This window comes from Larus michahellis, chromosome 11, assembly GCF_964199755.1.
Source record: "Larus michahellis chromosome 11, bLarMic1.1, whole genome shotgun sequence".
NCBI classification, from domain to species: Eukaryota; Metazoa; Chordata; class Aves; order Charadriiformes; family Laridae; genus Larus; species Larus michahellis.
The window spans coordinates 2,767,412-2,788,868 of record NC_133906.1 but is presented as its reverse complement, the minus strand read 5'-3'; the positions used below and the strand labels follow the sequence as shown (position 1 = coordinate 2,788,868).

At 48.1% G+C, this 21,457-nt stretch overlaps 1 protein-coding gene across 1 annotated transcript; it reads left to right on the top strand.

Moving 5' to 3' along the window:
* Positions 1 to 368: 368 nt before the first annotated feature.
* LOC141750029 (uncharacterized) lies at positions 369 to 20,944 on the top strand. Its single transcript, XM_074604434.1, has 7 exons — positions 369 to 443; positions 951 to 1,159; positions 9,408 to 9,533; positions 10,175 to 10,314; positions 12,636 to 12,842; positions 14,319 to 14,432; positions 15,431 to 20,944. Exons 1-7 carry the CDS (start codon positions 369 to 371, stop codon positions 15,442 to 15,444), a joined length of 885 nt encoding a protein of 294 aa, XP_074460535.1. The 3' UTR covers positions 15,445 to 20,944.
* Positions 20,945 to 21,457: the final 513 nt, after the last annotated feature.

Genomic DNA, 21,457 nt, shown 5'->3' with positions numbered 1-21,457 from the left:
GCAAATCTCTGTCGTCGTATGCCCGGCTGCTGGTATGCTCCTGCTATTTAAATTCCCATCAGCACAGCAGACCAAAAGTTCTCAACTGAAAATGTACCTTCAGATACAGCCTTCCTGGAGTTGTCAGCTTGCTTTTCCTCAGCTGGAAAGCAGCTTCCTGCTATGTTAATACCAGGCTGTGTTACGCTATTCTGTGCTATGCTAAACTATCCGTTAGGAGAGGAGAGCAAGCAGTCTGAGCTCAGCCGAGTCCCTCGTGCCCTTTTACACTGGCTTTCTGCCTTATATTTTATATATATATTTATATTTTGTGCCTCCAGATTAGAAGCTCTGGCCTCAAACCGCTTCGAGTACGTGCTGTGAGAGCCATGTGGGCAATGAAGACAGTCGCTGAAGCAATTACTGAAGAATTAGTGACTACCCTGGAAGCTTTTGGAAGGCAGGTAAGATCATTGAGCACTACAGAAAGGCAAACACAGTTGTTTTGTTGGGTTTTTTTTTTTTTGAAAAAGAGAAATCAGGGAATTAGAGACCCGTCTTCCGAGAAATAAGTCTGAAAAAAAATATTACACGATCAATTTAAAGCAAATAGAAGATAAAAAAGAAAAAAAAAAAGACGTAGATTTCCCAAGAATAAATCATGCCATCTTACTGTAATTCCCTTCTTTGAGAAAATAATGTCTAGTAGATGAAGAGGAGGCAGCAGATGGGACATATTTTGCTTTAGGAAAGCTTTTGAAACTGTTCCACATGATTCTCTCAGAAGCAGACTAAAGAAATATGCTCCATATCAGTGTGCCCAGTATTTCTGGCTGGGCGAGACACTTACCTTGTTTCTGTATAAGGGAGAGACCATATGTTGCAGCCCTTTCTCTGATGCATAACTGTATTGTGCGAACGTACAAAAGCCAGTGCTTCCTGGGGCAGTGAGATTTATTGCATATGTGCAGACAGATTCACATACTGCCACGATCAGAGGCACTAAGTGGGCTCCCAGCAAAGATGGCCCGCGGTGTACTCAAAATAGTCCATCCGGCGGGCAGCCCTTCTCCCTGCGGACTCTGGTCTGGACGCAGAAAGGAATAAGAGAGACCACAGCCAAATTCCTTGTCCTGGCAGGCCCTGTGCGGTTCGTAGCTCGAGGTTCGTCATTTAGAAGGTATGCGATATTCCTGCAATGTGGGTGGCAATGGTGCACTGTCAGACTGGGAGGTTATTTTGACCGGAGTCCTGCTGGCGTATGTCCTGGGCCCAGTTCTATTCAGTTTTTTAATTAATGACCTATATGATTTAACAAAGAACTCGCTCATAAAATTTGTGGATAAACCAGGATGCGCTTTTGAAGGTCAGGATCAGACTTCTAATGATCTTGGGGAAACTGGAGAAAATGATCCAGAAACCCACGGTACGAAATAAAAAGAAACGCAAAATGTGCCACATTTATGAAAGAGGAAACAAATAGGAAAATATAAGAAAAGGTATAACTGACTGCCTGAAGCATGCCAGGAAAAGACCCGGGAATTAGAGGAAATAAAAAATTAAACATGAGTGGGCAATCACGAAAGTCTCATACTGGGAGGTGTTAATGAAACGTATTATTAAAACACGGGAGGAAGTCTCATTTTCTGCAGTGCTGTTGAGGGCTTTGCTGGACTTTTCGGTCTTTGTGAATGGTGTGGGTACTGACGACAGAGGAACGAGTAGGAAAGAAATTTCGAAAGTGGAATCACAGCGTTATAAATTGTCACGGTACCAGGCAAGCAGATTCTCAGCCATTGGTGAGGTAGTTTTTACAAGAGAGATAAGCCATATAAATCAACGTGCAACTAAATTGCAAACTAGGTTTTAACATTCAAAAGCAATGAGGTATTTTTATAGCTGACAGTTGTGGAAACTCACCAAATACGCAACAGCGCATGGTTTGAGATCGCAACTCCCCTTCAAAAGAAATAAGAAAACTCTTGTAATTTAGAAAAATGGAAGGAACTGAAATCAATAACATTGAGGAAGGAAATAGCAAAGAATGGTCTCAGCAATTAAAGTCCCAGCTAAGCAGGCCCCATGAAAAATGGGCAACCAGATCAATAAAAAATGTAGAAATATATCTATACAAATGCTGCAACTCTGAAGCCTAAAAGAGGTGAACTAGAATGTCTGATTTTAGAGGAAGTTATTGACATAATAAATGCCTCAGAAACTTGGCAGAAGGGTAGGAAACTGTAATAATAGGGAACAAATTATAGAGGAAGGCTGGAAAGGGGTACATTAGTGGTGAAGCAGTGGAGAGTATGAGGAATTGTCCCTAAATGAAGTTTCAGCAGAGGACATTTTGGAACGAATCAATAAAATGAGCAGTAAGAAAGCACCGAGATAAGATGATACTCAATCAAGAGTTCTGAAAGACCTCAAACACTAGATTAAGAGAAAGCTAAATGTAGCATGAAGAGTGTCATTTAAGTTGACCACACTGCAAGAAGGATGGAAAGTGGCAAATGTGTCTTCAGCCTTGAGAAAAAGGACTCCAGGACAAATGTGGAATACCACATGTCAGTAAATCTCACTTCCAAACTGAATAAGTGGGTAAAAACTACAATAATAAAGAAGAGAACCAGTAGACAATTTCATAAATGTGATTTATTTGGAAAAAGTCATTACGGTTCTTGCAGAGGGAGACCATGTCTCATAAATCTGTTTGAACTCTTTGAAGATGTCAACAAGCTTGTAGGTAAGGCTGATCTAGTTGATAAAGTGTGTACGGACTTCCAAACAAATGTCAATAAGTCTTCCTGCAAAGACTCTTAAAGTAGTTAAGCTGAGATAATAAGATGTCCTCTTGTAAGTAAATAAGGTGGAGACAAAATGGGACAAAAAGTGGGAGAAAAGATCAGTTTTCCCAGTGAAAGGAGCTCTACAGCTTAGTCATGCAACTGTTTGATTTAGGAGCTGTGCTTTTCAATATCCTTATAAACGGTTTGGAAAGGGGGGCGAATACTGCAATGACGAGGTTTGTGGGTGACACAAAATTAGCTGAGATCGTCAAATCTGACCCTGAGAAGAGAGGCAGATGGTTCTCATGGCAGTGAGTGACTGTGTCAGAAATGGCATGTCAAAGTCAATGCTAATAAATGCAAAGTAGTTTGTCCGAGACTATACATATTCAATTATATACTATATTTATTCAATTATGGGTTGAACATTACGTTATTATCACTCAGAAATAGAGTTGCTGCAGGATAACTCTGCGAAAACATTGGTGCAGTGACCACAGCAATGAAAAATTCGAACTGAACGAGAGAAATTTTTAGAAAAGGAAAAAAGGAAAAGAGAAACACGATTATGTGATTATGTCACGGTATAAATGTTTGGCAAACCCACGTATTGATTAATATGTGCAGTTCTGTTCATCCTGTCTCATAAAGAATAAAATAGAACTAAAAAGGATGGGTGGGAGTTATTTAGCTCAGAGGTTTAGGCACCTAAATTTAGCTTTCTACCGGTAGGTGTCAATCTATGAGGTAGATATCTAAACTCCAACACTGAATTGAAGCTTTTTAATCTGAATTCCACCCACAAAAACTGGATGAGGACAGAATGGTTTTCACGTCAGAACAGAGGAAATGGGCATGGGACAGAGATCTTGAGATCCCCTAGCAAGCTGGGGGAAAACGGAGGAGGGGATGGCTATTCTTTTTAAGAATAGGAGAAGCTAAGGATAGCCCAGGAAATTATTAGGCATCAGGTCTAAACCAGAAAGTCATACATTCTCATATAACGTATAATTAAATTGTAGAACTTATTGCCAGAGTCTGTTGTGTAGGTCAAAAGTATAAATGAATTAAGAATTTCTGGAAGGCTGATGGGAAGTCAGTGTCCTGCCAAAAAGAATTACGAAAGCCCATTCAGCTGTCAAAAGCCAGGTAGAGGTACATGGGAAGGACTCCGAGGCAGCTAAGTAGGACAATAAAGGTAATTTCTAGGCCAGAACAGAGATCGTGAGTGACAAACTGCTGTGCACCCCGCCGATAGTTGTTCTTGTGGTCAGTAGGACACCATGAAGGGAGAACCGCTGCCGGGATCTCAGGCGTAGGAATTGTGGTAGACTCCAACGCAGACTTTGGGGAAAGAAGGGGGAAAGGCAGGGAGAGAAATCCTGTGCAGAAATTATAGAAAACGAGTGAGACTGATGACAGCCATAAAACAATAGTTGTTAGCATGGGTAATATCCAGAAGATGGGAACAAGAAGCGGTGTTCGGAGCTCATGATCTTCAGCACCTCAGAGTTGACTGGCTGAAGAAAATCCTGGAAGCCACGAGCAGTCGAGCTGTTCCCAGGGCTTGCGGCTGGTTATGCTGCTGCCTGGGGCTTCAAATGGAGGTACTACGACTCACTTGCTAAATCTAGTCTTCGCTAAAGCAATGCGTGGTTCTTGAAGACTTAAATTGCCAACAATCACATTCAGCTCAGGTCCAAACTCCCTGCAGGACCAGCGGTATTTCAGTCATTACCAAAGTTGCAGGTGGGATCCAGAAGGCACCCAATAATGACCCAAACGGAGTCAGTTTGGGTGGATTGTCTCAGAGGAATAACTAACAAGACATGCAGGGCTGTGGAGAGCAAGGCTGGAGAACATCTCCAGCTCTCCGATACGGGAGAGGACTGAATTATGAATGTGACTACCACTGCAGATAAGTTTAGTTTAGTATAAAGCTGTGTATAGTGGTCCCAAACTTTCCTCTTTCAATCCTGCTTTCATTTTCCATTTTGTTTGGGTGTATTTTCAGCCTTCGTTTTGTGCTTTAGAAAAAGGCTTGTTTCTGTTTTGAGTTACTCCGCCGGCTGGCTGTCCCCAGGGGATTTCCCCCTGTCTCTTAAATGGTTGCAGGTATTTTCTGTGTGCGCAGGCAACGGTGAATTTGGCTCCGCAGACTTCAGAAGGACTCGGAGTACTCTGCAAAGCAGTATTGCTCATGTGCAGGGTGCAAACTCGGGGAATGATGATTTAATTAGGTCGGTAGCACTACTTAAAAGCGAACTTGGAATCTAATGCGGCTGGCTTTAAAACACACTTCAGTATTACATAAGAAGCCCATAATAACATCAGAAGTGAGGGTAAATTCGGTGGCGATTTTTACACCCTTTATTGTAAAGCGTGCCGAGCTGCGACATGGTGAAATCCATTAGTACTTTGGGGGTTATTTTTGTTTTTTAAATTCAGGAACTACTCATTAGTCCTCTTCCAGAACAGCCCAGGGCCCTTATGTCCATGAGCCTGGTAGAAGCACGCTGCAGCTTCCCGCTCCTACAGGAAATTCCTGCTTTATTAAGCACCTCAACCAAAGGCCATGACTACAAGTACGGTTCTTCTAGGGCCAGCATGAGACTTAAGCAGTGGGCACCGGCTTCTGTCCACCGTCTCTTTTGATCATGATTGTCACCGTTTGAGGAACCCACAGCAGTTTATTGTCGTTTAGACAATTATTCTTTCACCCAATGACCCCTCCCCACCTGCGAAGGCGGAACTGGGGGGAAAAAAGGAAACTGGAGGGTCGAAATATAAACAGATTTGATAGAATAAGACTAGATAATTCGCATTAATAACACTAAAGAACCAGTACTGGTCCCCGTACCAATATAAAATAGACAAGGACTATGCCCAGCCCATCCCACCAGCAGGAGCCGTGCACTCCCCGCAGGGACAGCCAACGTGGGACCCTGCGAGCGTTGCGGCTGCGGGAGGAAGGGAAGGGCTCAGGGCTCCGGCACCGGGGCGAGGAGTGCTCAGGATGGCAGCCAGGGAGGGAGGGAGGGAGCTCCTCAGCAAACTTTCCAATTTCTACTGAATGTGCCGTTCCTGGTATGAAATAACCCTGTTGGCAGCTTGGGTCAAGTGCCCGGGTCTTGCTCCTCCTCGTCCCCGCACCTGGGGAGCTCGAAAACACCGAGACCTTGAAACCCACGCACCAGAGCTGGCTGGAAAGTAAATATTTTCACAAATTTGGACACTAGAGTCTTCTAGCAGTGCAGTTTTCCCAAGGATTAGAAGAGATCTTACCGGAAAGTAAAATTTCTGAAAGAGAAATTAGTTTTGTGTCGCTCAAACCAGGTCAACGATGAGGCTGCCCAGGAACCCGGGGCAGAGAACGGGGCTGCCTGAAAAACACTTTTCCCAAAACAGGGCTGTTCTTACCTGGGACCCACCTTGATCCACTTTCATATGTAGCCCCGACACAGTTGTAGTGTCACAGCCGTGGGGCTGTCACAGGCGCTTCTTAGGCTGGCACGGCCTCTGAAAGGAAAAGATTTGTAATTACACGCAAAAAGAGAGAGTGCTCTGAGTAATCTCAGAGATTTGGTATGCATATGTATGTTCTTCAGTCTCTGGATAGGGATGATCTGCTTTACATGAGTACTTGTCACCATGGCAGGACTTTGAGCTTACCGCCTGATGCTCCGTTTGAATTCTGTGACCGCAGGACTGTTCCTCGCGTTTCTGACCTAGAAAATATTTACTTTTTTTTCTTTTTTTTTTCTTTTTTTTTTCTTTTTTTTTTTTTTTCTTTTTTTTTTTTTTTAATAAATCAGAACTGCTGTCCCTGGAAAAGTTTAATAAGGTATTTTGGTGCCTGTCAGGGAGTTGGTAATGGAAATCAGGGTCAAAATGGTAGCGTGGTTCTGGACTTAATTAGAGAGGCTGCTTTTTTGGGGAGAAGTCATTTAAAAGAGTTGGACGCTGGGGAATTTTCTGCCTTGAGTTAAGAAGAAAACAGCTTTAAAACTTGTTTCTCTGTTTCCTAGAAAATGAGTTTTCTACACGGTTTTGGAACGTTCAGCCAAACGCCTCTGTTTTTCCATGATGTATTTCACAACATATTTGTTACGTCCAGACATAGAATGTTAGAATTAATCAAAACTGAAATATTTATGGAGAAAGCCATTTCACGTCCATCTCTGTCATGAGACTGGCTGCTCTGATAGGGATTAGAGGTTGTTACACTAATGACTTAGACTTTTGTCTCATTGCCAGAGCAGTTTCCCAATTTAGAACCTTTTCTCCTGATTAATATTTGTATTCCTCCCACAATTCCTCTTCTTATAGGAACTCGTACTGGGAATTATTCCAGACCTACATAATGTGTCTGAAATCTTTTTATCCCTCTGTTTGCTGATCAGTGGAAAGGATTTTAATGCCAGGTTAGGTAATCGAGATAAATCCTAACTTCATCTAACTTTATCCCTCGACCATGTCTTGGATATTCTAGAAACATTTTTTGTGATCCATAAATAAATTCACATAGGATTTTGATTAATCTTTTTTTTTTTTTTGCTCTTCTTTTTTTTTCCGGTGGAGCCTCATTACATTAAATGGGAGATCAAAGAGAGTGTATTACAACTTCCACTATGCACTAGCTTGTTTAGTGCGACACTTTTTTTTGGGGGGTTGAAAACATCAGTAAGTTCCAAAGACAAAGTTTGGTGCGCAGCTGGGCGTGTATAATGTATTTTGGTATTATCCTGAAGCAAAAATGACTTCTAGTAGCCGATAATGCTTTCTAGCCCCGTTCAGTCGTTTGAATTAGCATACATAGTGGTGCAAAGTGTGCACTGATTTAATTCTCTTCACTTCTAACTGCAACTTGTGACAAGGAAGAGGGACTCAAGCTTGTTTAAGTCGGTCTCTCGCTGGCATTTGAAGCCAGCCAAGGCGCGGATGCCTGTGCGCTCTGGGAGAGGTAGGGCTCCTGAGAGCCACATCGCAGCGCCGCGCTCCTGAGTGCTGCTCCCTGAGCTTCTCTGTGCCCATCTGGGACGTTGCGTGGCCACAAGCCAGCCACTTCTTACGCACAGTCACCGGCAGAAGTAGACATCTAAGGAAAAAGCTTCACAAAAAGCTACATCCTGGTTAGAAAGCTATCTGACCTTGCACATGGTAAGGGAGCTGGGCTTGCGCCCGCATCTCTTTATCCTTTTGCATTTGATTGTCTTAACTCCAGCAGGTTTCAAGCTAGCCTTCTGCTTCAAAGTTTTCTTACCAAGAGGAAAACTTTGGTCTGAGTGACTGCTGAGTGACAGCTCTGTACCTCAGAGCTATCAGGTTAAATCATAGAATCACAGAGTGGTTTGGGTTGGAAGGGACCTTAAAGCCCAGCCAGTGCCACCCCCTGCCCTGGGCAGGGACACCTCCCACCAGCCCAGGTTGCTCCAAGCCCCGGCCAACCTGGCCTTGAACCCCTCCAGGGATGGGGCAGCCACAGCTTCTCTGGGCAACCTGGGCCGGGGGCTCACCCCCCTCACAGTAAATGAGCCTGGGAAAGATGGTGGCTCCAGTTCATTAGGAGAACTGGACTCCGTGTTACCCTTGACTGTCCTAACAATAGACGGGATGGAAAAAACCCCTCCCTTGCTTTGACCCAGAGTTGCTCTTTCCTCTGATGGTTCATTGATTCCCTTTGCTTCCCTTCTCATTTAATAGATTTTTATAAGTTGGGCATTTACAGATCTGCTGCTATTAACATTCAACGTTAGTGGACCCGAGAGCTTCTCTGCCAACTATGCTGGAGCTTCTGAGCCTGCTGATTTAAAAATGTTCATTGTTGATAGATTCTAACATCTCTCACAGTTACTAATAGACTGGAAAGTATTTCATCATCTTCAAGCAATGAAAGCAAATCATCCTTCTTTCCAAATACCGAATAAAAGTCTGTTTGAACACTTCTGCGTTTTCTGCATAATCCTTCACAATTCTCCTGTCTGCACCGAGCAGTGACCCCGTACTGTTGCTAGGATTTCTTTTGCAAACACAACTTTCTTGCGCTAAGCTCTGTCAGCCATGGATTTTATTCTGAGGTTTCTTTGTTTCGTGCTTCTGTTCATGTAGGTCAGGAGTTTTCCTGGCTATTGATTTACAACTAGTTATATGCAGTACTAGTGTCTGACATTTCTGTCTTTGTTTTTCTTTGCTGATATCACTACCAAGCTTTAACCACGCGAGTCAATTGTTTTAAGACTTCCTGTTGAGTGTCTGACTCAGGTCTGATATTTTTCACGTTTTTCAAAGTGTCAGGTAAAATGGCAAAAGGATTAGGAAAAAGATATCATTTTTCCAGTGTTTTAAATGCATACATATATCTTTGTAATATATGTTTAATATGGAATATATATAATATATATAAAAATAAAACCCCCAACACTAATGCCATATAGTCTACTTTTGACAAGCTGGCTTCTTAATATTTAAATTCAGGGCTTGAAATTTAGGAAAGGAATAACCCCGGTGAAAGAAAGATGTGCATTTTTTTCTTTGGTTTTCTTTGAAATCTGACATGTTCCGAGTCTCTCACCATGTCAGTCTACGTATGTTCAGCTGAGACTTGCCAGCGTTCAGCTCTGTATTCCATGTATTCCGCAGAGACCTTCTCCAACAACAAGCACCGCTTCTGGCTTCAGGCATGAGCAGGATTTTACCTGTGGCGCACAGAAGAGCCGGTACGTGCCGGCAGACCTCAGAAGCAAGGCAGGTGGAAGGACTTAGAAGGTAAGCAGGTGTAAGGTGGGAAGAGAAGTAAAAATAGCTGGCCAGGCACAGGTGGGGCCAGGGAAAGTCTACAGGATAGAGGTGGGAAGATCGGTGCTTGTCCAAGTTTGTTGGACTGGAGCCCAGCACTGTGCGGTGCCTCCTGTGCAGGGCTGGCAGCAAATATGTGAAACCACCAGCACAGCATGTGCGTTCAGACTCAGTCTACTTAAGGCCTTTATAAAGGATGACAACATAGGATCACAGAATGGTTTGGGTTGGAAGGGACCTTAAAGCCTGGGCAGGGACACCTCCCACCAGCCCAGGTTGCTCCAAGCCCCGTCCAACCTGGCCTTGAACCCCTCCAGGGATGGGGCAGCCACAGCTTCTCTGGGCAACCTGGGCCAGGGGCTCACCACCCTCACACAAACAATTTCTGCCTCAGATCTCATCTCAATCTCCCCTCTTGCCGTGGAAAACCCTTCCCCCTCGTCCCATGGCTCCCCTCCCTGATCCAGAGTCCCTCCTCAGCTTTCCTGGAGCCCCTTTAGGGACTGGCAGGGGCTGGAAGGTCTCCCCGGAGCCTTCTCTTCTCCAGGCTGAACAACCTCAACTCTCTCAGCCTGTCCTCAAGGATCTTACCATTACCTCATTATTTGTAGATACCAGGGCACAGAAGGGGATGAGGAGAGCAGAATGCTGTCGTCTTCAGCAGCAGTGTCTGGGGAAGAGCTCTGTCCCGGCAGGACTACCTGTACTCCATCTGGAGAGGCATCTCGATACCACATCGGCGGAGCTGGAGGTAAGGCAAGCAGTAAAAGGGGGCTTACAGATGCAGCCTGATCACTGCAGTTCAGGTGGCAAATCCGCCCTCTCTTTTAAAAGCTATTCATGCTTCCCAGGCTCTCGTACCCCAGACTCATCACCGTATGTCAGAGATCCTCGTTCCTTTATCAAAGCCGTTATCTCTTGTTCACGCCAGCCTCCTCACGGCACGATGCCGTCCCTGGATGGAGTACATGGGCAGGTCAACATGCAGAATACATACATGCAGAGAGACATGTATGCAGCTGCTCCTATGTGGGCTAACAAAGCCCTGCCATCGTGCTGTATTCTCTCCCTCTGTTTGCTTGTGTTTGCTTTGGACTGTGAATTTCGGTGACCACAGGCTATTAACTGACAATCCAGAAAATTAGCTAGGAAAAGAATATATATTTATCCTCTGCTGCAAAGTTTTTCCCATCGCACACACTACAGGTCACAAGATGTGAGCAGAGAGAGTCTGTGGCCCTTTGATTTGCCTGAGTAGGATGAGCTTTGTGTTCTTTGTACCTTAAAGCCCAGTGGCTTTCTTCTCTCATAACTACAGTTACGGCACGTCCAATCTGAAGGGCTTTTCCTTAGTGAATCTTTCTCTTGTACTCGCACCGCTGTATCTCTTCATTTTCATTATGAGCAGATGGAGCATGAGTCCCAGGCCTTTCCTTTCCATCCTTCCTGCCAAGAGATCTCTGGTGCCTAGGCATCTTTTGAGGACACTTAATCTTGCGCTACTTTTCTTCCAGTGATTTTGATGAATTTTATCCATGTACATGAAATTATTTTGTGAGTGACACTTTCCGTTAAGAAAATTATGTTGAAAGTTGGGTTTAGTAACCTGATTCCAGCGAAATCATTTCATGCTCCTTTTTTTTTTTTTTCAAATTTGAACTTCATTATTATTTTTCTGTAATCCACTTTTAATTGTAAGTACCCAGCATTCTGCTAGTTCGCGCGGCACCAAATGACACAAGGTTGCTCTGGAGTGCTCCAGCGAGCGTCTTCTGGGGAATATTGAAATTCCATGGAAACTACATGAGGACCATTATCTGAAACAGCCTCTTCAGGCAAACCATATGGGGTGAAATATTCTGCACTGCTTCGATAATCCGAGCACAGATACGTTCACTGGTAACTCTGCAGTAAGCATCACTCATTTGCTTTGTCTGTGCGGTATTAATGAGCCATTTCAATAGACAGCAGGTTTCGTCTATATTTGCTGCATATTCATGTTGCTTCCTTCGAGTCCTTACGAAACTCTTTCCACTGGATTAACTAGAAAGTCTCAGTTATTCCGTCAAGTGCTGGGGTACCAAAGACATGGACCATCCTGCCCTTTCCAGTTTTGGCTAATATTTGGAAGAGAGACAGTTGTTCTGGGCGGCGCTGCCTTTGCTGAGCCTTCCTCCAGTGCTGCTGCTTCCAGCACTGTTTGCTGGAACCGGCTGCTTCTTTCTGGGCACGTAAAACCTCCTTATTGCTTTCTGGTTCACCTGTCATACAGGGGTTGTGGTTGTTAGCAAGCAATGGAGCCTTAAGACACTCTTTGCAGACGGGCACACACTATTAAGGTGGAGGAGTGAGAACATGCAAAACCCAGAACAGGGAGCACAGAGGGAAGAGTCGTACGTTTTGACTAGGCTGATTTGTGCTGTGCCCGTAAGCATCTCTCTGTGATGCTGTCGTGATACGGCCAGGGGAGCTGAAACGCCCCAGACGTTGGTCTGGGTACCTACAGAGCCTCCCCGTGCATGAATATGGCATTTTCCACGGGGCAGAAAAATTAAAAAATAAAAATAAAAACCATACACAAGTTTTGAAAACCGTCGTGCACACAGGAGCCTCTGGGGGGGCACTGAAAGCCAAACACAGGGCTCTAGTTAGTACTGCAAGCCACGCGGAAGGCTTCAGGGGGCACCAGAAGTCACTTCAAATTTAAGAAATACTTTAAATTACTTCCTTTTCTCTTTGTCAGCATTCAGAAACACAATCCTTCCTTAATCTTAGTGCCTGGTTCTGGTAGCTACGCGGAGCTTAACCTGGACAGCAGCTTAAAAAAAAATAAACAAATTGAATAGTAAGGTTACTTACAGGTCTTCCTACGGAAAGACACACCGCAGATCTTGAACTAACCACTTCCCAAGCAGGGGAACTTACATATTTAAACAGAACCACGAGGCTAATTAAAAGAGACTGGAGGTTGCCAGCACCAAACTAGATTGGCTGAGGTGCTGGTAGGTTTGGAGGGGGGAAGAATTGTTTGGTTTTTGTTTTTTTTTTTAATTTCAACCTTTTTTTTTAAAGCTACATCTGTTTCACCAAAAAAGAGGAGAAAGCGAGCACATGATTTATCCAGCAGGATGGAGCCAGCGGTGCTGTGGCTCGGGGGAGGCGAGGGGCAGCAGCCGAGGGCTGGAGGTGGAACCCCATCCTGGAGCCGAGTCTGTTGCGGTGATTGTGCCGGGGCTGCTGAGTGCTGCTGTGCCTCTGGGGCTGGCGGAAGAGCTACAGGTGAGGGGTGTTTTTCCTTCTTTTTTTTTTTTTTTTTTTTTTTTTGGAACAATCTTTTGAAGGGAAAGAGCACAGACTAACGAATAGCACAGACGTCTGTAAGTCTGTCCCGCACCCTTTCAAGTCCTTGTATATGTTGTTAGAAGCAAGTTTTATTGTATCGCCTTTTCTGTAAAAAATGAAACGATAGCATCGCGCTGTCTCGCCTCCGAGGCCTTGCTGGCCGGCCTCTTTGCTCACATCAATCGATGCCCTGCCCCGAGTTCCCACTATCCCTCCGGAGCAGGTACATCATCAGGTGCTGTGCTGATCATTTTCTTTCTGTCTCTGGAAACTGCAATAATTTTAAGTATCTCCCCTTGGAGCTGGAGCAGCTTCTCTGTTCCCAGGGGCAGACGTCCCTCTGCCTTGGCGCAGGCTCTTCCCCAGGGCTGCCGGGATGGAGGGCACCCCCGAAAGGCTTTTGCATCCTGTGCTGCGATGTCAGACACGCTCTCCCTGCCTGAGGCTCTTTGGTCCCCTCACCTTTTTCTCTGGGGTTTGTCTTTAGGCGCTGCGGAGCTGCCTGGTCTCCGCAGCATGCTTGAGACGTGCTGGTGCAGAGCGTGGCGGGCTGCGGTGACAGGGTTTCAGGGGGCTGCGAAGAGATCGCTGCTGTGTTACTCTGCCAGCTTAACTCAGGAGATGGGGTTTCGTTCCTCGGCGTGTGATTGCTTGGTTCCCCAGGAAGGTCTGTGGGCATCTTTGGATTGCAGGGGTATGTGGCAGAGAGGAGGGCGGATGAGCAGACGTGGGGATGCCTGTGTCACCGGGAGCACTTGCACCAGGAGCATCAGCCCCTGCCCCAAAAAGGGCTGTGGGTCCGGTTCCCGAGATGGGAATGGAGCCACCACGGGCAGCATTGGGCTGGAGTGGGAGAGCTCCTGCTTGCTGGGGCTGAACCTGGAGCACCCGGTGCCCATCTCCTGTGCTGGTGAGCGGAGACCCCACAGAGGGTGGCTGGAAGGGGGGAGCCTGTGGGCACAAGGGTGCTGATAGCTGGCGAGGATCCCTGTGTGAGGGCTTGAGATGTGCTGCTGCTGGCCCTTGCATGAAAATCCCCCCTCAAGGGTGACTTCTGGAAGAAAAGGAGAGATAAAAAGTCTGTGCCTGTTCCTCTCCTGGTATGGGGGTGATCTGGGGTCCCTGCACACATGCCCCATGGGTCTGGGGCAGGGTGCATGGTGGGCCCGTAGCTCTGCACAGGGTACAAGAGACGTGCCATCAGATGGGACATGGTACATGCTGTTCCCCATCAGGGAAGGTATTTGGGGAAGCTGCTGGGATTTTGGGCTCTTCCCCGGCAGTGAGCCAGTTCCCAAATAGCATTTGTTAGGTTGGAGTTTGCAGGGCAGGAGACTGACCTGGGGTGATGGAGAGACCTGTGTTGGTCTGATTGTACCCTCATTTACTCACAAGGAGCTTTTCTTTCAGCAGAGGTGACGCTGTTTTTCTGCAACAAAGGGTCAGAAGTCCCTGGTGAGGAGCACAGCCCGGACGATATGGGGAGCACAGGAGGATGCGGGCACAGGAGAAGATGTCAGATAAGTGGTGAGTGACCAAAGCTAAAGCCCAAGGAGGCTTTGGGGCCTGTGGTGGGTGGGTTGAGCCTGGAAGGTCCAGGCAGGGCAACCTGGAGGGGATCCCTTAGTGCTAGCCAGAGGCACGGTGATCTGCAAGGCCCCCCATGAGCTGGTGGTGGTGGTGGGCTGTTTTCAGGGCTTCACAGTCAAAGCACAGAGTGCTGCGCTGCGGAGGCAGGAACTGGACCATGCTCTCCCCGTGGGAAAGGCTGATGGGGGTCGAACAAGCAGGAGCACAGTTAAATGTGAGCTGAGGAGTTTGTTTCCCAGTCGCTGTTTGAGAGGAACATCCAGAGGGCCTACACAGGGGGGCTGCCCTCCAGGGGGTCAGCGGCTGAGCTGAGGCTGTTTGGAGCGGGTGGTAGTTGGCTTCTGGACTGAGACCATCTTCACGGTGCTGGGCTTGCCTGTGGTCATGTCTCGTAGGGCTGGCTGGGACGAAAGCAGCTGGCTCGGCCTTCCCTTGTCAGATGCTCTTCATTGTAGATAAAAGCTTTTTCTGATCATTCTAGTTCCCCTGGCTGGCAAGGGTTTTATAAATGGCAAAGGCTGCCTCTGTGGGTCAGCCCTTGGGGAAGTCTTTCTCATCCATCTACCCCAGGAGTGGGTTGGCAAACCATATTTCCTTTCCTAAATGCGCTGGCAAGAACAAGCATCTCTGTGCTTGAACTACAACCCGCTCGAGGTGGCAGTTGTGCTCCTGTGGCTGCCCTGTGCTTCTGGATGAGCTTTGGGAGAGCTTTTGCCTTGCCCAGTTGTGGCTGAAGCTGTAGCTCCTGCTGTGTGTGCAGAAGTGAAGCCCTGGGCTTGGCTGGGGGCTGCTGGAGCAAGGGGGCACAAATCCAGTGCGTGCGTCTGCACGCTTGCCCCTGCCTGGGTGGAAACAGGGGTTTGAGTCCTATTTTTTGTTGAGGAAAAGCAGCTGGAGTTTCTGTTCCTGCTGTTTTCTTTGTTTTCTTTTCCTAGGTGCACATAGCTAAGAATAAGTGCTATTTCACCTCTTGCCCGCCTTCCGCCAACTGCTTGGGGCCAACATTTTAGGCTTCAGCTTGAGCTGCGAAGAGTAAGTGACGTTATTTTCCAGGGACCTTATTTGAAGGAGCAGCAGCCGGATTTTGCCTTCCTTTACTCCTTAAGGAGCTGCCGCGGAAGGAAAGGGCCTGCGTTTGCCAGTTCCCCGCAGCCCTCGCTGGGGAGGCGCGCCACAAGAAGTGCTGAGCAGGAACGAAGCATGCCGGCATCACGCTGGGTTAGTTTTCCTCTTGGAAATAAAACGCGGAGCAAGCCACAGCTGAGACAAGGTGACTTTTGGTTTATTCAGTGCGTTGTTTGCTTAATCCCCGGTAACAGGGCTCTGGAGCAGACCTTGCCCTGCTCCTCATCCTCAGCTTGTCCCACAGCTCCTGCGTCAGAAGGAGCTTGTTGCTGTGCTGGTGGAGCTAAAAGGCGGCAGCCAACAGCCGTGGCAGTCTTGCTGCAGCGGCTCTTATTTCCTTGCGGTGAGTAAGTGCCAGAAGGGGCTGTTTCTCTGCCTTCGTGGATGCTCCCTTCAGCCCAGCTTGCTCTTTACTCCGCTTCAGCCAAGGGCCCAGCAAACACAGCTCCCGCTGCTGAAGTCCTTGTTCCGATATGCGTCATAAACGTTGCCGTTAAACGAAGGGTACGAAGTGTTTATGCGGGGCCGGGGGCGGGGAGAGTAGGGCACCCGGAAAGACAAGGGCACCCCAAGTGAACTGGAAGTTGAACAGCGATGGCTGCGGAGGCTGAGCCGTGTGAGGGCAGAACACTTGAGGGGCTTTTTTGCGCCCAGACTATTTACATAGGTCTGGGGAGCAAAGTCTGGCAGCATCGGCCGCTCCACTGGGGCCGTGCCCACCTCTGCACTAAAGTCTCGTCTTGTTACTCTTTAAGAGAAGTCTCCAAAAAGATTTCCTTCACAGGGTGAGTGCGGAGGTGGGCGGCGGGGGGAGGCCCCACCGGAGAAGTTGCCGGAGTGGGGCAAGGCCCATTCAGAGGGGCCGAGGCAGGGGGTGATGGTGGCTCCTAGACCTCACCCTGCAGCCCAAATGAGTTGTGTGGGGATAAAAATACCGCTCAGGGCCTCTGCCTCCACACAACCCAGCTTCAGCAGCGATCGCTGCTCTTAAGAGCCCTGGGTGCTGGAGCGGAGTGGGTTAACGGACTGAGTCTGCTTCCCAAAAGGGAATCCCTGTGCAGTTTTTGGGGTTGTTTGGAGTTGGTACAGAAGCAGGCTAACTGCAGCCTGACTCACGGGCAGGACACTGCTCTCCTCGGGGAGCTGGCAACGGGGCAGAAGCACCAAGGCTGTGTCCCTCCAGGATGCTGCTACCAACTAACGCAGCTGAGGCTGAAACACGTCTCTTCTTTCTACCCAATAAGTCTGTTCAGGCTGAATCGCCACTTTGCTCTTGGGAAGAGCTCAAATACAAAACTGCGGGAACGTATTTATGTCTCCTAGTACCTAAATCTCTCAAAGAGGCAGCTGCTGCTTTACCTGCCTCCTCAGGGACAGGCAGCCAGCGCCGGCTGGGAATGCCAGCCAGGCAGGACCACGGAAGCTTCTTCCCCAGGCAGGGATACTGGAGAGAGGGCTGCTTATCCTCTCTGTGGGGCTGCGTGCGTGTCCAGCCTGTCTGGATGGAGTTCTGCCATTGTTTGCCCGGTGTAGGCTGTGCTACGGCTGTGTAGGATGTGAAAACAGCTTCATTGCCCCCATCCTGCCTCTATTCCTCGGGCACCCAGCCCTTGTTCCAGACTGCTCTCAGGAGTGAAGCAAGGAGTGTGTCTCCCATTGCCCAGGCACTGCTGGGAAAAGGCCGTCTGAGGGGCACCAGCAATGCTTCCCGGCTAATAACTGCAGGGAAACCAAAGCAATACAAATAACCTGGCTTTGGCTGCCAAAAACCAGGTAAAGCAAAAAAGCGAAAAGCTGCGATGGAGATTTTGGGGAGTCTTCCCCTCCTCCTCTGCTCTTACACCCAAACAGGGGCTTGCCTCGGGCTCCGATCCTGCAAGGAACCTGCCCTGGCTGGGGGAGGCAGCCCCAGAAAGCAGCATAAGGGATGACTTTTAGGGAGTTTTATTTGTTCTTTGCTTGCCACTTTCGCTGACCTCCGGTGCTGGGCTCTGCAGTGAGGGTGAGATCCGTACCAGGCAGGATGGGGGCTCCAGGGGGGCCTGGCAGAGAAGGCCACCTCCACAGCAGATGGCCGGAGCCACCAGCCACGCAGCGCTGACACCCGAGATGATGATTTTTAACACGACTGTGTGATTCACTTCGCTGACACCATCTTCCCTCGCCGCAGAGCAAAACCCTTCACACCAGAGCAAGCCTCATGCGCCGTCCCCGGGGTGAGTCCTGGTTCCCCTCCCCTGGAGCAGGTCCAGCTCTCACCCTGCCCTTCTGCTTCAGGCCAACTCCTTGGCAAATGGCTTACAAAGATAACGTCCCTGCGTCCTGTCCCCATGCAGGTGGCTGTGAGACCGTGGGTTCTGCCCTTGCCTCGCTGCTCCGTGATGGGACTGATAGTCCTGAGGGCTCCTGGGAGCACCAAAGCACAAGGATTTCCAGGGGCAAGGGGCACCAAAAAGCAGATTAACAGCTCTGCGGCACCCTGAAAGGCACACCAAGGAGTTGAGGGCACCAGAAAAGAAATAGAGTGGCTTCAGGGGTACCCAAAACCACCCCGAGGGGCATGGTTGGAGCAGAAGGACAAACAGAGCAGCGCTGGTTTCCCTTCTCGCCTCTCCAGCTAGCTGGGGAACCGCAAAAGCAAACCAAGAGGTTTGCGGAATCAGAGGGATGTGGGGCACTGAAAAGCAAAGGGAGGGATTTGAGGGGCTCTGGTGGCACCAAAACCCATATGTAAGAATGTTGGGGAGCACCGTAATAGAACAGAAACCTCTGGGAACGAGGGAGGGGCACTAAAACCAAATGAATAACACATGTAAGAGACTTGGTTCTTCTTTTTTCAGCAGGAGGCCTATATCTGTCCTTTCGCCTCCGTGCGCTGGCATCCAGGTTTCAGATGAATTTCACGGTGCGTGAGCATCCCGAGAGAATTTCCTTCTTGTTCGCGCTACGGAAGAGAAACGCTCCCGTTTTCCACTCGGATCCTACAATGGCTTGTCAGTGACAAAACATTCCCAAATCCTCTCATTTATCAAATGGCCAATCCTGTTAACAGCTTAAGAAACATAATTACCTGCAATCTCTTCTGCTATTCATTTTATGCCTACACTTCCCTCTCTCTGGCAGCTTACCAGCCGGCAAGTCAAGAGCTGAAGCACGGCTGCAGCCACGGAGCGCTTCGGCAATGCAATTTCCTCTAATCACCTGCAGGATGATCGCGGGAGTTTTGCCTCCCTGCTTGTAGCAGCAAGAAGCAGGTGAAGGAGGGAGGCGCAGGGCCGAAATCACCGTCTTGACACGCCACCGGTTGTGCGTTAGGTTTCCAAGCCATAGCTGGGTTTTTAAGCGCTGTTCCGTCCGCCTGGTGGGGAACATCATCGATGAGGATCGGCTTTTGGGGCACGAGAAATCGCAGAGTTGCTTGTCTGGGAGAGGCAGACGGGCTCCGAGGGAAGCGGCAAGAGAAGCCGGTGCGGGCTTGGGTGCTGGCGACGGCCGCGAGAGCTTCATCAGCAAGAAAGCGGGGCCTGAAACATCGGCGAGGTGGGGAACTAACGGGGAAATCGGCATCAGCTGGAGACCGCGTGAGCTCCTGGTTATTGCGTTGCTAAAACAGGCTCGGTTTATCTCACTTCGCAGTGCGTCTGCCACTGGTGAGAGGCTGCGGGTTGGCTCATTCGGGTCAAATCTCAGGGAGGATTTAGAGGAGCAACGTTTGCAGGCTGGAGATCTACTGGCTTCCTAAATGTCGCTTGCGTACGGGACGGCTTGAGCCGGAGAAACCCCTCGGATCACCGCAGCTTCCCCTACAGCTTTGGGACCAGAAAATTCCCAGGTCTGTCCCTACCCGTGCCGGCTGCTGGGGAAGCTGCCTTTTGTGCCTTAAAGTCTTGTACTCGTCTGACATTACCATTGTCCGTTTAACTGGCCAAGACGTGCTTCTCTCTGCTCTCTCTGTTTAGCCCTGCCTTCAGTCCTGAAGGATTTCTCTTATGCCTACTCTACTCCTCTTTTCAACTCTATCAGCTATTTCGGATCCTTAGCGTTTTGGATAAATGATATAGATTTCTTCTGATGCTTTCATATGTTATTTTTAAGCAGTTTGTTATGCCGCTTGCCAACATTTTACCCTTGCGGTTCTTTGAGTTTTTGTATTAAAAATCCCTATGAACAAACTGTATACAAACCAGAAGGGCTCTTTTTTTTTAAAGTCAGACATCATCTTAAGGGATTTGGGGCTTTTTGATCCTGCTAAGATAATGAATTCAAGTATATTTTGGTCACTATTATAGAATAACCCTTTCTTAATAGCGATTTGAACCTCAGGTGCTGAATTTGGCCAGAACTGCCTGCAGAACTGCTTTTCCCATTGAAAATCGTTTAATTCACTTCTCAAAATTCAATCCCTTAGAAGTGACTGAATTTCGGCATGGCTCAAATTCCACCCGGACCCAGGCACCAAAGAGCTTGGGTGGCCCTGGGCCACCTGCCTGGAGCCGTGTGCTGCTTGGGAACAGCAAGGAGTCGGCTGAGAAACTACCCGCGCCTTGTCTAACAAGGTATAATGTATACGTAGGGAAATTAAGAACTGCAAATGAATATACTGTACCTAAGGAAAGTGAGATCTGCACCAATAAAAAAAAAAAAAAAAAAAGTAGGACAGCTGTGCTTTTCTACAAGAACTTGCTATTTCTTTTATGACATTTATTTCAAACCATGCAAACCCTTCAGAGCAGCTCTAATGCCCGGTGGAGTTCTCCAACCTAAATGTCTCCTCGTCGGTGTAAGAAACAAAGATAATGTAATTTGAATGCTGGATGCAGCAACGTAGGCTGATTCTCCCCGCTCCAAATGGGAAGGATGGCTCCAAACAGACTCACCATAACAGCCTGAAAAGCAGACGTCTCATTTATGAGGAAATGGCCAATATCTCAGCTTCCCCCACCCCGCCCCCTGCCCCCAATTTGTTTCTTCCTGGAAAGCAAAAAAAAAAAAACAACCCAAAACAGCTGCATAAAGACACTGCTATTTCAAAGCGAAATTTTTAAAACGTTTCTGATTTGCAAATGGCATTGCAGCATTTTCATGAGAATAAAACGCTACTATGATGCTGCGTTTAAATATTTCATTCCAGCTCCCCGAACAAACTTAAAATCTTATTGTAAGTCGCTTTGACATAAAAGTACGCTTCTCTGTGGTGCCCGTAGCTTAGACATCTCGGGCTTCAAGCGCAGCTGCGGGAGCCCTCTCTTCTCGTGGCTGATCAAAGGCAAAGCCATGCTGCCACCCGCGAGCCGTCGCTCGTCCCCGGCACCCACGGCCCAGGAGAAAAAAAATAGATCGCGAACGTCCCGAGTGCTCCTTCCCTCGGGGCGATGCTGCCGTCGTAACCCTGCTGTGGAAAAGTTGAGCCTGTTTAGCAAACAAAAATAGTTTGGTTCAAATCGTGCCGAAACAAAGCATCAGCCAGCACCGGCCGCTCCATTCAGTGGTTTGCCGTGCAGCCTTTGGGGAGGAAAATGCTGAAAAAAAGGATTTCGGGGGAACATACATCTTGTGCGGAGAAAATGTTTCAGGAGAAATTTTCCAAAACCTCCCTGCAATTCCCATGCGCTGCCGTTCCCCAGCACGCAACGCGTGCGTTGCCCTCGGATTTGGAGGATGGCTTATGTCTGCGTGTGACTCTGCTGTGACGACCACCAGGACGTACGTGGGGGCTGCAGGGGGGAAAACATTGTAGTTAATTCCACATGTATTCCTGATGTGGGAGCAAGGAGCCGTTGTTCCCCTCCTAGAGGCTTGAGCACATCTTTTTTGGGGGGGCTGCTGGCCCTCCTCTT